This window comes from Sus scrofa, chromosome 13 (genome assembly GCF_000003025.6).
Source record: "Sus scrofa isolate TJ Tabasco breed Duroc chromosome 13, Sscrofa11.1, whole genome shotgun sequence".
NCBI lineage: Eukaryota > Metazoa > Chordata > Mammalia > Artiodactyla > Suidae > Sus > Sus scrofa.
Window position 1 is genome coordinate 19,127,834 of NC_010455.5, and position 23,744 is coordinate 19,151,577.

The window sequence follows — 23,744 nt, forward strand, 5'->3', positions numbered from 1 at the left end:
TGTTGGAAGCTTGGAAGCAGATAGACTAGAATATATGCAGTTACCTAGGGGTTTGCTAGGATTTGGTGTAGTTTTATTCTTTTTAATTCATTATTGTTTAAAATGTCTCCAATAATCATTGTTACCTGTGTAATCTGTTTCTTAAATAAAGAAAAATCCATAAAGTTTTTTTTCAGCAGGGCAGCCTTTGGGCTGTCAGGTGAGGGATGTAAAGGTGAGCAGCAACGATTATTTCAGGTGAGGGGTGTGAAGGTAATCAAATGAAAAGGAGGACAGGCCAAGAGGCCAGGCCCCAGAGCTGAGGCTTGGGGGGCGAGGGGGCGGTCCAAAGGGCAACGCCCCTGCGGGTCACGTGCTCGCCGGCCGCCAATGGCCGCCTCCAAGCCCACCTTGAGCACGGGCGGGGTGCCCAGCTGGCGTCACCAGGACAACGGGCGTTGCCGGCGCCGTGTGACTTCGGGCTGTGGGCGCGCTGGCGGCTCTTCGGCCATGGTAAGTCTAGGGCCCGCGGCGGCCAGGCCGCCCGCCCTTCTCTGCCGGGGCTGGGTCCCCGCGCGGCCGTCTGCTGGGCTGGGGCGGGCAGCGCCAGGGTCGCAGGGAGGCCGGGCCGCGGCCTTCGGGGCGGCAGGGCAGGGCAGGGCGGGCCCGCGGGAGGGGGAACCCGCGGGTCTCTGAACGCCCGCCCGCTGCCTGGGGCCGCGTTCTGGCCTTTGAGTGCCAGGGTCGCAGCTGGGACCCCCACCCCGCGGGCCGCAGGTCAGCATGACGCCGTTTGGCCCCAGCGAGCCTGGGAAGCCACTCAAAGAGGGTGTGGTTAAGAAAAAAAAAAAAAGGATATTCATGAATATCAGATACCATATATATATTCATATTAACAGTATATTGCAGTCGACGTGTCTTGTTTCTGTGCAGTTACATGTTAGTATTATACAAATAGGTATTTTTTTTGAAATTCATCCTTCGAACAGGTTTTTTTGTTTTTTTTTAGCATGTGGACTTTTAAATGGGAGATTTTGGAGATTCCTCCCTCCTTTTTAAAAAAGGGACTTTAAGCTGGATCTTTTTTCTGAATGCTGCACCCTCACTCAGGGATTTAATCTATAATTAGTATGTGGTAAACATCTTAAATCATTACCTATATTCAGTAAACTTGAGCATGAGTGGGCATTCTCCCTCCCCCCTATTAAGCTCATTTAAAACCTGACCTGAAGACTCAGCTGAGATACTGGCTTGACTAGGTATTGGCAAGGACTTGCCAGCCAAAGATGTGATTTCTCCAGAAGCCTCCAATGAGTGTAAAAGAAGAGAGAAGCTGATTGTCTGCTTGGGGACACACCTTCGGTATAGAATATAGGGAATGGGGATGGGTAATAAGAAAATGCCTAATTTTGAGAAAACTTTTTTTTTTTTTGGAACTGTTAAGAATTTAGTGTAGCTTTTTGCTCCTTATCTTCAAGGGTTAATGGAAGTGCTGATAAGCAGAGGATGCAGGGTGCTCCCCAAGTGTCAGTCAGTCTTCTGGAGGGAGAAGCTGCTGTTGGGAACTCTGGCTGGCTCTGTGTTTTCTGTAAGAGAATGTGGATGGTGTGTATCTCCTTAAACTGGAAAACAACTGCCAGGTGTGTGGCCTGTTGATCGCAGAAGAAACATATCACTCAGAAGTAACAGCAATGCCTTCTTTATTTTGTGTGTTTTTCTTTTTAATTCTGAATTGCTGTTAAGTGAACGTTAATGAAGCCAGCAAGAGTTTCAGAAAATGAATTTTATAAATACCTAAGTGTTTTAAATATTACAGTGTCTTACTTTTACCTGTTGTATGTGAGAAAAGCTCTTACAATTAAAGCAGTTTAATGCAGACCACAGTTAAAGTAAGGAAAAAGAATATTCAGAAGTTACATTCTCAGAGTTCCTATTGTGGCTCAGCAGTAATGAACCCAACTAGTATCCATGAGGACGAAGGTCTGATCCCTGGCCCCCGATCAGTGGATTAAGGATCTGGCATTGCTTTAAGCTGCGGTGTAGGTTGCAGACTCTGCTCAGAGCCCACATGGCTGTGGCATAGGCGGGCAGCTTCAGCCCCAGTTTGACCCCACGCTTGGAGGGTGTGGCCCTAAAAAAAAAAAAGCTTGCATTCTCAAAGCTGAATTCTCACATTCCTCTTGTCCATTTTTCTTTTCTTCTCCTTCATCCACCCTTTCCTTCCCCATTCACGGTCCACCTTGATTCACGTTTGTAAACCTTAGAGTTTTATTTACTCTAAAATGAAAGCATTTTACTGTCCTTAGGTACTTAGTGTTTGCTTTGCTCTCACATGACATAGTTAAGAGAACTTGTATAATGAGATCTGTGTTAATGGATCATGACAGGAAGTTTCTCTTTCCTTTAATTTCCCTACCCTTGACAATATTGGTCTTCCTTTTGGTTGCACGGGGAGTAGGGGGTGGAATAATTTTTAGTAATTGTAACAATAACTTTCATAGAGCCCTTACACCATGCGCAGTGGCACAGCTAATCACTGAACATTTATTTCATTTAGTTCTTCTAACATCCCTTTGAGGTTGACATTATTTTACCTGCTTAACAGGCCCATATTGATTAGGCAGTTTGGCCCAGTCACACAGTTGGTGAGTCACAGAGCCAGGATTTGAACTCAGCTAGTCTGTTTTCAAAGTCTGGTGTCTTAACCATCCATCACACCACAGCTTCTTTCCAAACTAAAGATTGTGTCCAGCTCCTGGCATGAATGTCCCACACCAAGATTAAGCGTCTCGGTGTCTTAGCTGAGCCAGCAAAGTTTTTATTTTATGACCGGCTGTTATGAGGTTGTCTAATGACATCCTGCAGGATTAATTTCGCTTTTTTTTTTTTTTTTTTTTTTTTAATGCAGACCACTGAAATTCAGATATGGACAGCCATAGGTTGGGCTACACTTGCACCTCTGCCTTTCCTGTCTCATTTTATGTCTCACCTTTACCCTGAGTAGTGTCCACCTCAGCCACTGCCACTTTCAGCATTGGGGTTGCTGTACAAGAGATGAAGCCTGGAGCAGAGGGGTCTAGGGAAGTGGAACAGGGTAGTCATTGTTAAAAAGTTTTTGTGGAGTCAGAATCATGGTTCAGACCCAGCTTTTCCATTTCCCAGTACTGCCCTTATAAGTATCTTTCCATGAAATTTTTCTGTCCTGTGGTTTATTATTTTAATTTTTTATTAATTTATAGTTGATTTATAGTGTTGTGCCAATTTCTGCTGTACAGCAAAGTGACTCAATTTATATATATATATTCTGTATATATATTATATATATATTTTAATATACTTTTTTATATTCTTTTCCATCATGGTCTATCCCAGGAGACTGGATGTAGTTCCCTATGCTATACAGTAGGATTTTGTTATTTATCCATTCTAAACGTAGTAATTGGCATTGACTAACCCCAAACTCCCAGTCCTTTTCTGTCCCTTCCCCTTCCTTGGCATCTTCAAGTCTCTATGTCTGTGAGTCCACTTCTGTTTGTAGATAGGTTTATTTTTGCCATATTTTAGAGTCCACATGTAAGTGAAATCATATGGTATTTGTCTTTCTCTGGCTTTACTTAGTATGATAATCTCTATTTGCATCCATTTTTCTGTGGATGGCATTATTTCATTCTTTTTATGGCTAAGTAGTATTCCAATTTCTTAATCCATTCATCTGTTGATGGACGTTTATGTTATTTCCATGTCTTGGCTATTATGAATAGTGTTGCTCTGAACATAGGGGCACATGCATCTTTTTAAATTATAGTTTTGGTGAAATATATGCCCAGGAGTGGGATTGCTGGATCACATGGTGGTTATATGTTTAGTTTTCTGAGGAACCTCCATACTGTTTCCCATAGTGGTTGCTCCAAGTTACATTGCCACCAGCAGTATAGGAGGGTTCCCTTTTCTCCACACCCTTTCCAGCATTTGTTATTTGTAAACTTTTTAATGATGGTCATTCTTACGGTGTGAGGTGGTACCTTGTTGTAGTTTTGATTTGCATTTCTCTAATATTAGTGATGTCTATTGGCCATTTGTATTTCTTCCTTGGAGAAATGTCTATTTAGGTCTTGTGGCTATTTTTCGGTTGTGTTGTTTGCTTTTTTGTTGTCAATTTGTATGAATTGTTTGTATATTTTGGAAATTAAACACTCATCCATCATGTCACTTGCAAATATTTTCTACCATTCTGTAGGTTGTTTTTCATTTTGTTTAAGGTTTCCTTTGCTGTACAAAAGTTAGTAAATTTGATTAGGTCCTATTTGTTTATTTTTGTTTTTATTTCTATTGACCTGTAAGACTGACCTAAGAAAACATTTGTATGATTTATGTCAGGCAGTGTTTTGCCTATGAGGGTCGTTTATTTTCTTGCTATTGAGTTGTAGGAGCTATTTGTGATTTGGGATATTAATCCCTTATTGGTCATGTTATTTGCAAATATTTTCTCTTATTATGTAAGTTTTCATTTTGTTGAGGGTTTCCTTTGTTGTGCAAAAGCTTTTAAGTTTAATTAGGTCCTATTGTTTATTTTTGCTGTTATTTCCTTTGCTTTAGGAGACAAGTCCAAAAAAAATATTGTTACAATTTATGTCAAAGTGTTCTGCCTATGTTTTCCTCTAGGGATTTTTATGGTTTCCAGTGTTATATTTGGGCTTTTAATCCATTTTGAATTATTTTTGCATATGGTGTTAGAGAATGTTCTTTTTTTTTTTTGGTCTTTTGTCCTTTTAGGGCCACACCTGCAGCATATGGAGGTTCTCAGGCTAGGGGTCTAATCAGAGCTGAAGTCACCAGCCTATGCCGCAGCCATGCCACATCTCAACTGTGTCTGCAACCTACACCACAGCTCATGGCAATGCCAGATCCTTAACCTACTAAGCAAGGCCAGAGATTGAACCTGCAACCTCATGGTTCCTAGTTAGATTCATTTCTGCTGCGCCACGATGGGAACTCCTAGAGAATGTTCTAATTTCATTCTTCTACACTTAATTGTCCAGTTTTCCTTGCACCATTTACTGAAGAAATTGCAGTTTCTCCATTGTATATTCTTGTTTCCTTTGTCATATTTTAATTAATGATAAATATATGGGTTTATTTTTGGATTCTCTGTTCTATTCCATTGATCTATGTGTCTATTTTTGTGCCAGTACCATACTGTTTTGACATTATAACTTTGTAGTGTAGTCTGAGGTCAGGGAGCATGATATCTCTAGCTCTGTTCTTTCTCAAGATTATTTTGGCTATTTGAGATCTTTTGTGCTTCTATACAAGTTTTAAGATAATTTGTTTTCATTCTGTGAAAAAATGCCATTGGTATTTTGATAGGGATTGCATTGAATCTGTAGATTTCTTGAGTAGTATGGTTATTTTTATAGTATTAATTCTTCCAGTCCAAGAACACAGTATATCTTTCCATCTGTTTGTATCATGCTCAATTTCTTGCATTACTGTCTTATAGTTTTCTGAGTACAGATATTCTACCTCCTTAGGTAGGTTTATTTCTAGGGATTTTATTATTTTTGATGCAATAGTAAATAGGATTGTTTCCTTCTCTTTCTGATGGTCCGTTGTTACTGTGTAGAAATGCAACAGATTTCTGTATATTAATTTTGTTATATTCTGAAGCTTTCCTGAATTCACTGATGAGCTCTAATAGTTTTCAGGTGGTATCTGTAGGACATAAGAGTATTATATCATCTGGAAACAGTGACAGTTTTACTTCTTCCTGTCTAATTTGTTTTCTTTGTTTGTTTTTGGGGCCACACACATGGCACATGGAGCTTCCCAGGCTAGGGGTTGAATCAGAGCTGTAGCTGCTGGCCTACACCACAGCAGTGCAGGATCCAAGCTGCATCTGTGACCACACCTCAGGACAAGGCCAGATCTTTAACCCACTGAGCAAGGCCTCATGGCTGCTAGTCAGAGTCCTTTCTGCTCAGCCATGACAGGAACTCCCTTCCTCTCTAGTTTGGATTCCTTTTATTTTTCTTGTTTGAATGCTGAGGATAGGACTTCCAATACTCTATTGAATAAAAGTGATGAGAGTGGGCATCTGTGGCTCGTTCCTGATCTTAGAGGAAATGCTTTCAGCTTTTCACCATTGAGTAGATGTTAGCTGTGAATTTGTCAATTATGGCCTTTATTATCTTGAGGTTGAGGTACTTTCTGGAGAAATTTTTTTTTAGCCATGCCTGCAATGTATGGAAGTTCTTGGGCCAGGGTTCAAACCTGAACTACAGCTGTGACTTATGCTAAAACTGCAGCAGTGCTGGATCCTGAACCCACTGTGCCAATCCAGGGATTGAACTGGTGCTACCATAGAGGCAACACCAGATCTTAACCCACTGTACCACAGTGGGAACTCTTGGAGAATTTTTATCATAAATGGATTTAAATTTTGTCAGAGACATTTTCTGCATCTATTGAGATTTTCATATGATCTTGATTATTTAATTTTTTTAGTGTAGTATATCACATTGATTTTCAGATATTGAAAAATCCTTACGTCTTTGGGATATGACCATGGTGTATAAGCCTTTTAACGTATTGTCAGATTCAGTTTGCTGGTGTTGTGTTGAGGATTTTTGCATGTATATTCATCAGTGATACTGGCCTCTAAATTTCCTTTATGGGTGATATCTTGGTTTTGGTATTAGGGTGATGCTGGGCTAATAGAATGGGTTCAGAAGCAATCCTTCCTTTGCAGTTTATTAGAAGGATAGGTGTTAAGTCTTTAAATGTTTGGTAGAATTCACCCGTGAAGCTGTCTGGTCCTGGACTTTTGTTTGTTTGGGGTTTTAAAATTACTGATTGAGTTCCATTAATGGTAATTAGTCTTTGCATATTTACTGTTTCTTCCTGGTTCAGTCTTGGGAGAATGTACCTTTTAAAAAACTTGTGCATTTCTTTTGCCCATTTTATTGGCATATAGTTTTTCATAGTATTCTCTAGTGATCCTTTGTATTTTTTTTTTTTTTTTTTTTTTTTTTTTTTTTTTTTTTTTGGTCTTTTTGTCTTTTGTTGTTGTTGTTGTTATTGTTGCTATTTCTTGGGCCGCTCCCGCGGCATATGGAGGTTCCCAGGCTAAGGGTTGAATCGGAGCTGTAGCCACCGGCCTACGCCAGAGCCACAGCAACGCAGGATCCGAGCCGCGTCTGCAACCTACACCACAGCTCACGGCAACGCCGGATCGTTAACCCACTGAGCAAGGGCAGGGACCGAACCCGCAACCTCATGGTTCCTAGTCGGATTCGTTAACCACTGCGCCACGACGGGAACTCCAACCTCATGGTTCTTAGTCGGATTCGTTAACCACTGCGCCACGACGGGAACTCCCCTTTGTATTTCTGTGGTGTCAGTTGTAATTTTTTTCATTTCTGATTTTATTAATTTGGGCCCTCCTTTTCTCTTGATGAATCTGGCTTAAAGGTTTAACAATTTTATCTTTAAAAAAAAACAGCTTTTAGTTTCATTGATCTTTTCTATTTTTTGTTGTTGGGTGTTTTTTTTTTTTTTTGTCTCAGTTTCTTTATTTCTATTCTGATTTTTCTAACTTTAGGTCTTGTTTTTTGTTCTCTAGTTCCTTTAGGTATAAGGTTAGGTTGTTTTATATTGTTTGTGATTTTTCTTGTTTCCTAAGCCAAGCTCTTTTTTTTTTTTTTTTTTTTTTTTTTTAATGGCCACACCTGCAGCATATGAAAGTTCCCAGGCTCTGGGTCAAATTGGAGCTACAGCTGCTGGCCTACTCCATAGCTACAGCAACTCATGATCTAAGCTGCATCTGTGACCTACACCACAGCTCACGGCAACGCCAGATCCCAACTCACTGAGCAAGGCCAGGGATCGAACCCACATCTTCATGGATACTAGCTGAATTCCTTTCAGCTGTGCCACAGTGGGAACTCCCCTGAGCTAAGCTTTTAATCACTATAAACTCCCCTCTTAGAACTGCTTTTACTGTGTCCTGTAGGTTTTGGATCATTGTGTTTATTGTGATTTGTCTCTAGGTATTTTTTTATTTCCTTGATTTCTTCAGTGATCCATTTGTTGTTTACTATCATATTTAGCTAAACTCCATGTGTTTATGTGTTTTTTGCAGTTTTTTTTCCTTGTCGTTGATCTCTAGTCTCAGCACTGTCGTCAGGAAAGATACTTGATATGATTCCAGTTTCCTTAAATTTACTGAGAATTGTCTTGTGGTCTAGTATGTGATATGTCTTGGAGAATATTCCATGTGTACTTGGAAAGAAAGTATATTCTGCTGCTTTTGGATGGAATGATCTATTTGTATCAATTAAGTCTGTCTGGTCTAATATGTCATTTAAGGTTAGGGTTTCCCACTCATTTTCTGTCTGGATGATCTGTCTGTGATTTAGGTGGTGTGTTAAAGTGGCCTACTATTATGTTACTGTTCATTTCTCCTTTTATGTCCATTAATATTTGCCTTATTTATTTAGGTGCTATTATGTTGGGGATATATATATTTATAATTGTTATATCTTCTTGGATTGATCCCTCAATCATTATGTAGTATCCTTCTCTGTCTTTGTAACAACCTTTATTTTGAAATCTATGTTATGTGATGTATTTATTGCCACTCTTGCTTTCTTTTCATTTCCATTTCCATTAGATGCCTTTTTCCATCCCCTCACTTTCAGTCTTTGTCTTTAGATCTGAAGTGAGTCTTTTGTAGGCCCCGTAAATATGGGTCTTGTTTTTGTATCCATTCAACCACTCTGTGCCTTTTGATTGGAGCATATACTCCCTTTACATTTAAGGTAATTATTGTTACGTAAGTTCTTATTGCCATTTTGTTCATTGTTCCAGCATTGTGTTGTTTTGTCTTTTTCTTCTTTTGTTTTTCTCTTGTGATTTGATAACTATCTCTAGTGTTTGGATTCCTGTTTGGTTTTTTGTGTGTGTATATTTTAGGTTTTTGGTTTATAGTTAGCATGGGATATTTAGATAGCAGTCTATATCTACATGATTGTTTTAAGGTGCTTATCTCTTAATTTCAAATGCATTTTAACAATCCTGCATTTGTATTCTTCTCAGGATTGTTCTTTTTGATATCATAGCTTTCGTCTAATTGTTTTGTGTATCCCTTAAGTACTTATTGTGGATATAGATGATTTTACTATTTTTGCTTTTTAACCTTCCTACTAGCTTTTGTCCATGGATGATTTCTTACCGTAGTGTATGTTTGTCTTTACTGACAGGCTTTATCATTTCATAATTTTTTGTGTTTCTGGTACTGGTGGTTTTTTTTTGCCTAGAGAAGTTCTGTTAACATTTGTTGTAGGAATTTCCATTGTGGCTCAGCAGTAATGAACCGGACTAGTATCCATGAGGATGTGGGATTCATCCCTGGCCTCGCCCAGTAGATTAAGGATCCAGCATTGCTGTGAGCTGTGGTGTAGGTTGCAGATGCAGCTCAGATGCCTCATTGCTGTGGCTAAGGCTTATTTAGGCCAGTAGCTATAGCTCCAATTTGCCCCCAGCCTTGGAACTTTCATATTGTGTATGCTGTGGATGAAACCCTAAAAAGACAAAAGAAACAAAACAAAACAAAACAAAAAAATGTGTTGTAAAGGTGAGTTGGTGGTGCTGAACTCTCTTAGCTTTTGTTTTTTTTGTGAAGCTTTTGATATTTCTATCATTTTAAACAAGCGCTTTGGTGGGTAGAGTATTCTTGGTTGTAGGTTCTTCCCTTTCATCATTTAAATATATTATGCTCTTTTGGCCTGCAGTGTTTCTGCTGAAAAATCAGCTGATAGCCTTATGGGAGTTCCCTTCCTGCTTTTCACATTCTTTCTTTTATCTTTAATTGTTGTCATTTTAATTAAAATGTGTTTTGGTGTGTTCTTTGGGTTAATCCTGTATAGAACTTTCTGTGCTTTCTAGAGTTAGTGATTGTTAACTTTCCTAGGTTAGGGAAATTTTCAGCTTTATTTCTTCAAAAATGTTCTCACCCCTTTTTCTCTCTTCTCCTTCTTGGACCCTTGTAATGTGAATATTAGTGTGCTTGTTTCATTTCTAACTTAGGTTTGGTCCTTAAGTTTCAAACCTTTCACTGAAAGAAAGGATTTATTTTTTCTCACATTCCTGGTTCTGTGGTCTCTGAGGAGCACTGTGAATAGAGCATCGATGCTTTCAAATGTAGAACTTTATTTTTCTTTCTTTCTTTTATTTTTGGCTTTTTAGGGTCATACCCATGGCACATGGAGGTTCCTAGACTAGGGGTCAAATGAGAGCTGTAGCCTTCAGCCTATGCCACAGCAACATGGAATCTGAGCTGCTTCTGTGATGCAACCTATACCACAGTTCATGGCCAGTGCCAAATTCTTAACACACTGAGTGAAGCCAGGGATCAAACCCGCATCCTCATGGATCCTAGACGGGTTCATTAACTGCTGAACCATGAAGGGAACTCATATTTTTTTCTTTATGTGGCTGCACCCATGCCATATCAAAGTTCCCAGGCTAGGGGTTGAATCAGCTACACCTGCAGGCCAATGACACAGCCATGGCACCCCCAGATTCGAACCTTCTCTGCAACTTATGCCACAGCTTGCAGCAATGCCAGATCCTTAACCCACTGAGTGAAGCCAGGGATTGAACTCACATCTTCATGGACACTATGTTGGCTTCTTAAGCCACTGAGCTGCAATGAGAACTCCCAAATGTAGAACATTCTAGTATGGGTTATTCTAATTGCTAGAAAATTTTCCCATATGTTCTGTTGAAGTCCTGTAACTGATTCACTGGTTACTGCGACAACAGAAAATAAGCCCGTTCTTCTAACAGCTGTTAAGATATGTAAAGATTGGGAGTTGCCTTCATGGCTCAACATATCAAAATGTATGGGATACAGTAGAAGCAGTGATCAGAGGGAAATTTTAGTTGTAAATGCCTACATTAAAAAGAAGAAAGAGGAATTCTCACTGTGGAGCAACAGGATTAGCAGCAACTCTGCAGCTCCAGGATACAGGACTGATCCCCAGCCTGGCATTAAAGGAATAAAGGATCTGGCATTGCTGCAGCTTCAGCATTGGTCACAACAGTGGCTCAGATCTGATCCCTGGCCCAGGAACTCTATATGCCATGGGGTGGTCAAAAAAGAAAAATAAATAAATAATTAAAAAGAAGAAATCTCAAATCAATAGCCTAACTTTATACTTCAAGGAACTAGATAATGATTAGTTAGATAATTTAGCTAGTTTATTTAACACAGTACTTACTGGAACTTATAGTAGGTACTTAATGTTAGTATCGCACATACATATCACTAAGGCTAAGGTTAATCACTGAGAATACTTCAATAATGGGTATAGGGTGCTATTTTGGCACTGTTTCCACTTCTGCATTTGTTTTGGTGAATAGTGGCATATGTGTTTTTTAAGCAGAGATATTACCATATTACTATAAATTTCACCCATTTAAAATGTACGTAAAATGTATGACTATGTATTTTAACATAGTCATTCAGTTATATCTTTATCAAAACTGCCTATTTTTTTTCTTTCTTTTTTGATTTTTAGGACTGCATTCTTGGCATATGCAGGTTCCCAGGCTAAGGGTTGCATTGGAGCTACAGCTGCCAGCCTATACCACAGCCACAGCAATACCAGATCTTTAACCCACTGAGCAAGGCCAGGAGCGAACCCACAACCTCATGTTTCCTAGTAGGATTTGTTTCTCCTGAGCCATGACAGGAACTCACCACACCACACCTGTCTAATTCAAGAACATTTCCTGGAGTCCCATCATGGTGCAGCAGAAACGAATCCGAGTAGGAACCATGAGGTTTCGGGTTCAATCCCTGACCTCGCTCAGTGGGTTAAGGATCCAGCATTGCAGTGAGCTGTGGTGTAGGTCACAGACGAGGCTTGGATCTGATGTGGCTATGGCTATGGTGTAGGCTGGCAGCTGTAGCTCCAATTCGCCCCTAAACCTCCATATGCCATGGGTGCACTGAGCACCACTGAGCAAGGCCAGGGGTCAAACCTTCGTCCTCATGGATACCAGTCAGATTTGTTTCCACTGAGCCATGACAGAATTCTGAATGTGTAAGTTTTACATAGACATATGTCTTCGTTTCTCTTAGGTATTTACCTATAGTTGAAATTGCTGGTTCACACGGGTACTCTATGTTTAATCTTTGAGAAACTACCAAACTGTTTTCCAGAGTTGCTGCACTGTTGTGTTTCCATCAGCAGTATATAAGGGTTCCAGTTTCTCCACATTCTCACAATTACTTATTATGTATTTGATTTGAGTCATTCTTATAGCTGTGAAGTGTCTTTTGTTTTTGATTTGTACTTCCCTAATGACTAATGAGGTTGATCTTTTTATTTGCATGTATTCTTCAAAGAAATGTCTATTCAGATCTCGTGCCTGTTTTTTTTTTCTTTGTCTTTTCAGGGCCACACCTGCGGCATATGGAGGTTCCCAGGCTAGGGTCTAATTGGAGCTGTAGCTGCTGGGCAAGGCCAGGGATCGAACCAGCCATGCCAGATCTGAGTGGCATCTGCAACCTATGCCATAGCTCACAGCAACACCAGATCCTTAACCCACTGAGTGAGGCCAGGGATCAAACCCATATCCTCATGGATGCTAGTCAGTTTCGTTTCCACTTAGCCATGATGGAAACTCCCTCATGCCCATTTTTTTTTTTTTTGTCTTTTTGTCTTTTTGCTATTTCTTGGGCCATTCCCGCGGCATATGGAGGTTCCCAGTCTAGGGGTCCAATCCGAGCTGTAGCTGCCAGCCTCCGCCAGAGCCACAGCAACTCGGGAACTGAGCCGAGTCTGCAACCTACACCGCACGCAGCTCAGGGCAACGCCGGATCATTAACCCACTGAGCAAGGGCAGGGACCGAACCCGCAACCTCATGGTTCCTAGTCGAATTCGTTAACCACCGCGCCACACTGGGAACTCCCCTCATGCCCATTTTTAAGCTGAATTTATATTTTTATTGTTGAATTGTAAGAGGGCTTTATATATTCTGGATACAGTTCTCTTGTCAGATATGATTTGCAAAATTTTTTTTTTAATCTTTTTAGGGCCACACCTGTGGCATATGGGGGTTCCCAGGCTAGGGGTTGAATCGGAGCTGTAGCTGCTGGCCTACACCACAGCCACAGCAATGCAGGATCTGAGCCACATCTGCGACCTGCACCACAGCTTAGGGAATGACAGATCCTTAACCCACTGAGTGAGGCCAGGGATCGAACCCATATCCTCATGGATACTCGTCAGATTTGTTTCTGCTGCACCACAACAGGAACTCCAATCCTTGTTTTCTTTTAGTTTTTTTTTTGTTTTGTTTTTTGCTTTTTTAAGGCCACCCCCGAGGCATATGTAAGTTCCCAGGCTAGGGTTTGAATTGGAGCTACAGCTGCTGACCTACACCACAGCCACAGCAACACAGGATCTGAGCCGAATCTGTGACCTATACCACAGCTCACAGCAACACCGGATCCTTAACCCACTGAGCAAGGCCAGGGATTGAACCTGTATCCTCATGGATGCTAGTCAGATTCGTTTATGCTGAGCCGCAACCGGAACTCCCCTTGTTTTCTTTTAAATGTTGCAGTTTTAACTCATATTTGTTTAGGTCTTTGATCCATTTTGAGTTAATTAATCTGATGTGAGGTAGGGGCCCAACTTTCATCTTTTAAATGTAGATATTTAGTTGTTTTGGTACCGTTTGTTGAGAAGACTATTTTTCTTCATTGAATTATCTTAGCACCTTGTCAAAAATCATTTGCCTGTGGGAGTTCCTTGGTGGCTCAGTGGGTTATGGATCCAGCATTGTCACTGCTGTGGCAAGGGTTTGATCTCTGGCCCAGGAACTTCCACATGCTGTGGGCATGGCCAAAAAATAAAATCAGTTGCTCATAAGCATAAGGGTTTATTTCTAGACTCTCAGTTCTGTTCTTTTGATCTGTATGTCTGTCTTCATGTCAGTACCACAATGTACCAATTACTACAGCTTTATTACTTTACTACTTCAACTTTATTTTCCTTTTCAAGATGCTTTTGGCTGTTCTGGGTCCCTTACATTTCAACTTTGCAATTTTTTTAAAAAAAGTAATTGGAGTTTTTTGGAGGGGCCGCTTCGTGGCACATGGAGTTCCCAGGCCAGGGATCAGATCTGAGCTGCAGTCATGACCTAAGCTGTGGCAACACCAAATCCCTATCCCCCTGTGCCTGGCCAGGGACAGAACCTGTGTCCTGGTGCTCCCAAGATGCTGCCCATCCCATTGCACCACAGCAGGAACTCCTGTAACTAGAATTTTGATAAGGATTTTAGGATTTATGGATAAGTTTGAGAAACATTGCTAACTTAACACTATTTGGTATTTATGAACATGGGATGTTTCAATTTATTTGTCTTTAATTTCTCATAACAATGTTTAGTATAAGTTTTCAATATATAATGTCTTAAACACTTCTTTAAGTGTATTCCTAAGTGTTTTTTTTTTACACTGTTGCAAATGAGATTGTTTCCTTTATTTCATTTTCAAGTTGTTCATTGCTAATGTATAGAAATACTTTTTTTTTTTTTTGGCTGCAGTGAAGTGTGTGGAAGTTCCTGAGCCAGGGATCAAACTCACACCATGGCAGCAATTTGAGCCAGTACAATGACAATACCAGATCTTTTACCAACTGTACCTCAAGGGAATTCCGAAATACAGTTTATTTTTGGAATTCCCATTGTGGTGCAGCAGAAACGAATCCGACTAGGAACCATGACGTTGAGGATTCGATCCCTGGCCTCTCTCAGTGGGTTTAGGATCCAGCATTGCCATGAGCTGTGGTGTAGGTCACAGACGCGGCTTGAATCTGTGTGGCTGTGGCTGTGGCATTGGGCGGCGTCTATAGCTCTGATTAGACCCCTAGATTGGGAACCTCCATATGCTGCGGGTGCAGCCCTAAAAAGACAAAAGACAAAAACAAAACAAAATAAAAAAACCAAAATACAGTTTATTTTTTGTATATTCTATATTGTATGTTATATCTTACAACCTTGCTGAATTCCATGATTAGTTCTCATATTTTTTAGAATTTTCTGTGTACAAGATCATGTCATCTCTAAAAAGAAGTTGTTTTATTTCTTCCTTTCCAATCAGCATAATTATTTTCTTTGCCTAATAGAATTGGCTAGGATCTCTAATACAGTGTAATATAGAAATAGCTGTGTGTTGCCATTTTTACGAAATAATGAAAGGGTATAAATTATTTTTATATCAACACTAAAGTTCGGTGGCTTCATGAAATTAGTATCATAATTGTAGGACAGCAGCTTTGGCCATTCTGATCTACAAAACATGTAACTTTTTTTGGAGTGATTGAGGAACACTTTAATCAATTCCCTTTTTTTTCCTTTAGGTTTTCTCAAATAATGATGAAGGCCTTATTAACAAAAAGTTACCCAAAGAACTTCTTTTGAGGTAAGTGACAATAAACTTTAGATAAAGATTTCAGATAGGATTCAGCCATCAAGTTCCAAGACCATCCTGTTTCTCACTATTGAGTCCATAGCATAAAAATCAGCCAGAGTTAGCCTAACTGACTTTTTGTTTTTGTTTTATAGAATGCTGTTCAGCTTGTTGTTAAATTTTACTTGGTCTAATCCAGAATGTACTAAGTATGTACATAGCATTGGTCTGGATTCTTTTTGTAATGTGGTAAGTATTGTAATAATCTTCAGTAGGTGCCACTGTTTTGGCATCAGTAGATTACCTCAGTGTAGTCATAACATGAGGAGTGATTATTGTTAAGTTTGTGAGTTTCTCAAGTCATAGACACCTAGATGGTTTCTGATCAATTGGTTTCAAAATAATTACACTCTGAGTTTTTACTGAGACTTAAAATGCTGTCCACCCCCCAATATTGATGTTTTTTACCCATTTTATGAGAATTACATGCTGAGTGACAGTACTATAAAATAGGCTTTTGGAGGAGTTCCCTGGTGGCATAGCACATTAAGCTTGTCACTGCTGTGGCATAGGTTCGATCCCTGGCTCAGAGTCTATATGTCATGGGTGCAGCTAAAAAAAAAAAGAAAAGAAAAGAAAAAGAAGAAAATGGTGCTAGAATGGAAAATAACTGTATCACTTGAAAGTCTTCTTTGAACATCAGGGCACACAAAAAAAGGCCTTTTGTCCTTTATTTCTAGCATTACCGAATATACAGTTAATGGTATTTTGGTTGCCATTTTACCAAGTGAAGCTATCAACCAACATTTGTTGGTCTTGAGGCATTGCAGTTTCCTTTTTTACTCTCTGAGCATCAAGAAAATCTTATTGTAGCTTTGGGTGTTGTATTTTGTTAACAGACAATTGATATATGTATACATGGTCATCTTTGAGTGGCGTTTCTGAGACTCTTTTCATATCACTGATGTTTCACAAATAAAACAGGTTTTATGATCAAGTAAGTGTGGGAAACAGTGCATTAACAAAACCAATTTCTTTATGACTTCTCAGAGCCTTACTGGGCTAATACCCACGGTGGTGCTCCCAGGTGAATAGTTTTTCAAACTTACCATGTTATCCTTTTAATATCCTATAGACAAGTTTCAAGGAAGTGTTGACATACAATAAGAGGTGGACCAGCTGACTCTGTTCCCTGACTGTGCCAGATTTCATTTTAACATTTAGGGAATGAGTTTGTGTGTTTTGTTTGCATGTTGGAGTCCCTCAGAGTTGCTTTATAAATAACCACCTCAGTTTGGTATCTTTGCCACCTGAGTATGTAAGACACCTGTTCTTGAATCAGAAATGGTGTGAAGACTTAGCTTCTTTGTGGTGGTGATCACATTGTAGGGGCTTTACAGTGATGTTTCATTAGTCATCAGGTGTTGTTTGACTCTATTTCATGAGTTCATTCTACTCAGTTAATAAAAACGAAAATGGCAGGATGGTTATGAAAAATAAAGTGGTTATATTTTATTTCAATAAAGTAAATATTTGGTCAAGAGAGAATATTCTTTAGCATTTTAAACCACTTTAAAGTTAAAAAAATGATAATTAGGAAGAACGATATGTTTATCATACAAACCCACAAGGTCTTGATCAAGCACAGTAAGCTGTCAGAACCATCATGGTTGGTTAGGGCAGGCCGGCTGTTACTGTGCAACTGCAGTGGTGCCATCCACAGCAGACCACAGAGTGAATGGTGTTTCCTGGAGTTGTGCTGTGTTTCATTCTTGGTCTGAACTTTTTGCTAGCACAGGCATCAAACTGTAATATGACGGTGTCATTTTTACCCTGGGGACTCATAGCCAGCTCCAGGCAGACCCATATTAGTCATTCAGTGCTGAAGTGTGATTAAATTCCACCCTTCTCTTGAACACTGCTATTTGTGACTCAAGGCTGCCAACTTAATATTATTTTTCTCTTTTGGTAGGGTTAGCTTTTACACTGTACTCAACCGTGTACTACCTATTGACCAGAAGGTGGAGAAGTTGGCATATATTGCTTTCTATGCTAGTTATGATTTCTGAACTGCTGATTTAGAAATGTTAGTTGTTCTAAAGGTCCCTGCTGGGCCCAGCTTTCAAAAATCCTGGAGTTAAAGTTTTTGAATCATGCTAAAGGCTCATACATAGATGGTTTTTCAGAAAGAATTATCATTTGCGAACAAATGTTCATAACGTGTCTGTTCGTAGACTTGCATTTCCTCTTCTCTTCTTATTTTGGAGTCTGTAAGAGGATTTAAATTTTAAAGTGCTTCCATTACAGGTCTTCTCTGACTCTTGAGTCTGAAAACTAACTCTAGCCAACCAAGGTATTTTAATTTTCTTTTGGTGTTTAAGTCATTTCTGCTGGTTTACTCTCAGACTTTCCTACTCTCAGTAATAGAAGCTCTCCCCATTCTCAGCTACCCTTGTTAAGCAACATTTTGAAGAAGGATTTGAGGCAGGTTACCAAATCAAACATTGTCACCACTTAATGCCATGACCATGACATCATGAGTGAGTACAAGAGTCCCTGCCTCATGGAGCTTCAGTGTTAAGAGTGTTACCACCCTCTTACGTTGTGTGCTGCTTCCATTACTGATCACATCAAGTGAAGCCTCAGCTTACCCTCTGGAACCATTAACAAGCATGGTCTGGAATTATGTGCTTTTCATCTGTCTATATCACTTTGAATCTACTCAGATAAATCTGTGAGTTTTTTTTAAATATGATCATTTATTGCTAGTTTTAAGAACACCCAATATTAATTGAAAGATTCCTTCTGCCACCCATTTTTTGTTATTTTGCAAGCTTTTAGAATTTTGCTTTTTCTATCTAGCTTTCACTCCTAAATTAAAGGTGCTCAGTTCTCCCCCTCTGCCCTTCATTCTCACAACAGTTCAACAAATAGCTTATAATTTAATTCTTCCTGGGGAATCAGTTATATATTGTTTATAACAAGGAGAATATATATAATTATATATAATATATATAAATGGAAATATATAATAATCTCTGTATCTGTTAATAAGTTGGGTTGTCCTTGCATATATTGGTCCTCAGTGTTACTGTCTGTATTACTTTTGGAGCAGTCTGGCTCAAGATTTCAGTTCTCCCCACTGTAACCTTAAACTGACGTCACTCTCTGGGCCATAGTTTCCCATATCTGTAAAATGGGAATAGTAAGAGTTTTTACCTTAGGTTCTTACCTAAGAACCCAGTTCTTATGCTTTTTTTTTTTTAAACCAATTTAAAATTTTTATTTATTTATTTATTTTTCTTTTCATCACCACACCTGCGGCATGTGGAAGTTCCCAGGCTAGGGGTCGAATCAGAGCTGCAACTGCCAGCCTGCGCCACAACCACAGCAACACCAGATCTGAGCCGCATCCACACCTACGCCACAGCTTGTGGCAACGCAGGATCCTTAACCCACTGATCAAGACCAGGGATTGAACCCACATCCTCACGGACACTACATCAGGTTCTTAACTCACTGAGCCACAACAGACACTTCTGTTGCTAGCTCCTGAGAGTACCTGGTGAGTTCCTGACATGGCTCAGAGGAAATGAATCTGACTAGGAACCATGAGGTTGCAGTTTCTATCCCTGGCCTCTCAGTGGGTTAAGGATCCGGTGTTGCCATGAGCTGTGGTGTAGGTTGGCAGCTACAGCTCAGATTAGATCCCTAGCTTGGGAGGCTCCATGTGCCGCAAAGTTGGCCCTAAAAAGAAAAAAAAAACAAAACAAAACAAAAAAAGAGTTTGGTAAACTTAAATAAATGTTACCTTTTATTAATTACTATCAATTTTGAATGAATGCTTAATAAATTCTGTTTGACAGTGCAGATGGTTTTAATACAAACAACTGATAAAAGCAAGCTGCCCTGATACGGATCTTAACATATGCTCCTGCTAACAGCCTCAGTAAAGAACCTGATTATTAAGTAAGTTAATGTAGGAGTTCCCTTTGTGGCCAACTCTGGATCACTGATAATTCTCAGTTAACCGTTATTCATCATCACTGATCTATGCACTGCCCTTTCCCCCTCTCCAACATAAAGTTACTTTATCAAGAACTTTGCATTTATGATTGCTTTCTTTAAATTTTTTTATCTTAAATACATTTGACTAAAGATATAATGTATACTCTTATTTATTAACTATAAATAAAAGTATATCTTCAGAGACATGGTTTTCACTCAAAATTATGTTACTGAGAGTGATCCATGTTACTTTCTTTGACTATTACTCATTCACTTTTACTGTATAATATTATATGGTGTGAATATACCAAGATTCACTTACCCTTCTTTTGTTGAGTATTCAGGTTTCCTAAATCATGGATGCTAGTCAGGTTTCCAGTATTTTGTTCATAAAAGCAGTGTTGTTGTTTTGGACATCTTTGTAGATGTTTCCTGATATACATGTGCAAAAGTTTCTCTAAAGGAATGAAACTGCTGAGGGTAATATCCTATACCAATATTTAATTTCATGTAGTAATATTTTATCTTTCCAAAGTGGCCTTACCAGTTTGCATTTATTTTTCAATGTCTAAGATACTCAGTTGAGTCATTCCTTTCTAATATTTAGTGTTTGTATGTCTTATAAGTACAGGAGAGCATCTCATTGCGCTGTTGATTTGAATTTCTCTGAATTCTAATAATGTTGCACATCTGATTATATGTTTATTAGTCGCATGTATTTCCTCTTCTGTGAGATGCATATAAACATGTATTTTATCTTTTGGGCCGTTTCTTATTGGTTTGTAGGAGTTTTCTTGCTCTTTCTTGGTTCTTAACACTACTTCTATATTTTTTCATCCAATTTTCCAAATAGTGTCCCAATTTAATAATCTTTATACGAGGGCAATATGAGGTTTTAATGATTAAAAGGACTATTTTAGTCACTATGATTATTATAATTTTTTATTAATTTCTCTGTAAATGATGCTGCAGTAAACGTGGAAGTGCATATATGTCTTCAGTATCCTGTTTCCATATACCCTGGAATTGCTGGATCATATGGTAATTCTATTTTAAATTTTTTCAAGAATCTTTATATTTTTTTCTGTAGTAGCTGAACTAATTTACATTCCTACCAACAGTGCAAATCCCTTTCTCCACATCCTCTACAACACTTGTTTTCTCGTGTTCTTGATGATACTGGTTTTATTATTTTGTGTTTTTTCTTTGTTTTCGATTTTAATTGTTTCCACTCCTAGCTTTTTAAATCCCATTCTTTTTTTTTCTTTGGGTTAACTGCGTTTCTTTTAGCTACTTCATAAGTTGAACGTTTAGCTTGTTTTTCAGCCTTCTTATCTAGTAAGTTATTTGGGCAATAAACTCAAATTCTACTTTTGTCAAATTTCAGAAGTTTTGAAGTTTAATTTTTTCTTACTGTTGTTTTAAGTATTAATTTCCTTTGCTTTTTGACCCATATATTATATTTTCTTAAATTTTTTGTTATAAAAGTATAATATATAGAGAAGCACCTCCATTTCCCATTCAAATCATAACTGTTTCTTCCTTTTCCAGAAGTAATACTTTTTTGACTTTTATTGCTATCACTGTATTTCAATTTTTTTTTTTTTTTTTTTTTTTTGGTCTTTTTAGGGCCATACCCATGGCACATGGAGGTTCCCAAGCTAGGGGTTGAATTGGAACTGTAGCTGCTGCCACAGCCACAGCAGTGCCAGATCCAAGCTGTATTTGCAACCTACACCACAACTCACAGCAATGCCAGATCCTTAACCAACTGAGCAAGGCTAAGGATCAAACGTGTATCCTCATGGATGCTAGTCAGATTCATTTCCACTGAGCCACAACAGGAACTCCTGCATTTCATTTCTTTATGGATCTTTCCCCATATGTGCATCCCTGGAGATGGTACAGTTCATTACATTTTAGTCTTGCCCATTTAATAAATCTCTTAAGTCTCTGATATTCAGCAGGTCTCCTGTCCCTTTGTGTTTCATACATTCTTATCTGTTGGAGAACTTGAGTTATTTGACCTGTAGAATTTCCCACAGTCTGGATTTTGCTAATTGCATCCTTAAGATGCAATTTCAACATGTTTCCTGTACCATCTAGATTTCTTGGGAATTAACAGCTGGATCCAGAGGCTTGATTGGACTCAGGTTCTGTCCTTTTAGTAAGCTCTGAAGTACTGTGTTCTTTTTACTAGGATTCACATAATGTCTAGTTTTCCTTTTTTGTGGAGATGCTAGCATCTGTGTGTTCTTACTGCCTGATTGTATTAATTTACTGGGGCTGCAAAATGATATTCTGATTCTTTTTCTTCATCTAATAGTTGGAATGCTTTTATTTATTTATTTATTTATTTTTTGTCTTTTTGCCATTTCTTGGGCCGCTCCTGCGGCATATGGAGGTTCCCAGGCTAGGGGTGTAATCGGAGCTGTAGCCGCCGGCCTGCACCAGAGCCACAGCAACGCAGGATCTGAGCCGCGTCTACAACCCACACCACAGCTCACGGCAACGCCGGATTGTTAACCCACTGAGCAGGGCAGGGATCAAACCCGCAACCACATGGTTCCTAGTCGGATTTGTTAACCACTGCGCCACGACGGGAACTCCCAGTTGGAATGCTTTTATAAAGACTTTTCTTTTCTATTTGATTACAAAGTGCTACTGTTTACACAGAGAAAGCAGGATAAATGTTTAATTTCCCTTTATTTGCCTTTTAAGAAATTTTTTTTAATTTTATTTTTTTTGTCTTTTGTCATTTCAGGGCCACACCTGTGGCATGTGGAGGTTCCCAGGCTAGGGGTCAAATTGGAGCTGTAGCCGCCGGCCTATACCACAGCCATAGCAACGTCAGATCCGAGCCATGTCTGCAACCTACACCACAGCTCACAGCAGCTCCGGATGGTTAACCCACTGAGCAAGGCCAGGGATTGAACCCGCGTCTTCATGGATACTTGTCGGTTCGTTAACCACTAAGCCACTATGGAAACTCCCTATTTGCCAGTTTTGAAACAACGAGGATATGTGAAGGTATGACATTGGAGAAGCAAAACATTTTCATTGTTTCGAATAATCTCCAATAAGATATGTAGTACCTGCAAAGGGAAAAATGGTAACTTTATAATGGGCACTCTGGCAGACATCATCTTAACCCAATGATCAAAGTAAACATCAAATAAGAGTACAAGTGGCTGCTTCCTGACATGATGCACAAGGACAGCATGACGTTATTTCTGTGGAATCCTGACAAAATGAGAAAATGTTAGACACAAAGGGACCTATAGAGTAACTAGCCTATATGCTTCAAAAATAGCAAAGTCATGGAGTTCCCGCTGTGGCACAGTGGGTTAAGAATCCAACATTGCTGCAACTGTGGCGGAGGTTGCAGCTGCAACTTGAATCTGGTCCCTGGGCCAGGAACTTCCACATGCATGGGTGAAGCTGAAAAAAAAAAAAAAAAAAAAATAGGAGTTCCTGTTGTGGCTCAGGGGCAGAAAACCCAGCTGGGATCTATGAGGATGTGGGTTTGATCCCTGGCCTCACTCAGTGGGTTAAGGATCTGGTTTTGCCATGAGCTGTGGTGTAGGTCAAAGACACAGCCCAAATTTTATGTTGCTTGTAGCTATTGTGGAGGATGGTAGCTACAGCTCCCATTCAACCCTTAGCCTGGGAACTTTCATATGCCGCAGGTGCAGCCTTCAGAAAAAAACAAATAGAAAAGGCAATATTTTGAAAGAGACTAAAAAAGTGTTTGAGGTTAGGAGAGACTAAATAGACATGACAAATAAATGCAGTGTGTGATCCCAGGCCAGAAAAGAAAGATTTTCTTTTAAGGGCCATTAATGGGACAATTGGCATATTTTAAATAAGATCTATGTTTTATAGTATTATAGCAACATTAATTTCCATGTTTTATTAATGGCACCATGTTTCTGAAAAAGAATGTCCTTGTTTTCCAGTAAAAAGCACAGGAAAAAATGTAGTTGACCTTGGGTTTGACGTGAGTTTTTAATGATTTATCGATTTATTTTATGGCTGTACCAGAAGCATATGGAAGTTCCCTGGCCAGGGATTGAATCCAAGCTGCAGATGCAGCTGCAGCGTACACCACAGGCTTCAGCAACACCAAATCCTCTAACCCACTTTGCTGGGCTGGAGATGGTATCTGTTCCTCCACAGCAACCCAAGCCACTGCAGTTGGATTCTTAACCCACTGCGTCACAGCGAGAACTCCTGGCAGTGAATTTTTAGACACAACATCAAAAGCAT

The 23,744-nt window shown here is 39.4% G+C and overlaps 1 protein-coding gene across 6 annotated transcripts in view; it reads left to right on the top strand.

The window, feature by feature from the left end:
• FBXL2 (F-box and leucine rich repeat protein 2) overlaps positions 312 to 23,744 on the top strand; it is a 78,314-nt gene continuing 54,881 nt past the window's right edge. Inside the window, exons 1-3 of one of the 6 annotated variants that reach the window (XM_021071564.1) lie at positions 15,623 to 15,716; positions 19,334 to 19,436; positions 20,448 to 20,516. Coding sequence is in view for 2 of the 6 variants with exons in the window: in XM_021071561.1 (XP_020927220.1) it covers positions 370 to 492; positions 15,418 to 15,479 (185 nt within the window). In the remaining 4 variants the exon portion in view is untranslated. Of the gene's footprint in view, positions 493 to 15,417; positions 15,480 to 15,622; positions 15,717 to 19,161; positions 19,437 to 20,447; positions 20,517 to 23,744 lie in introns of those variants that run through there. The other 5 variants (XM_021071565.1, XM_021071561.1, XM_021071559.1 and 2 more) reach the window with 5 other exon arrangements.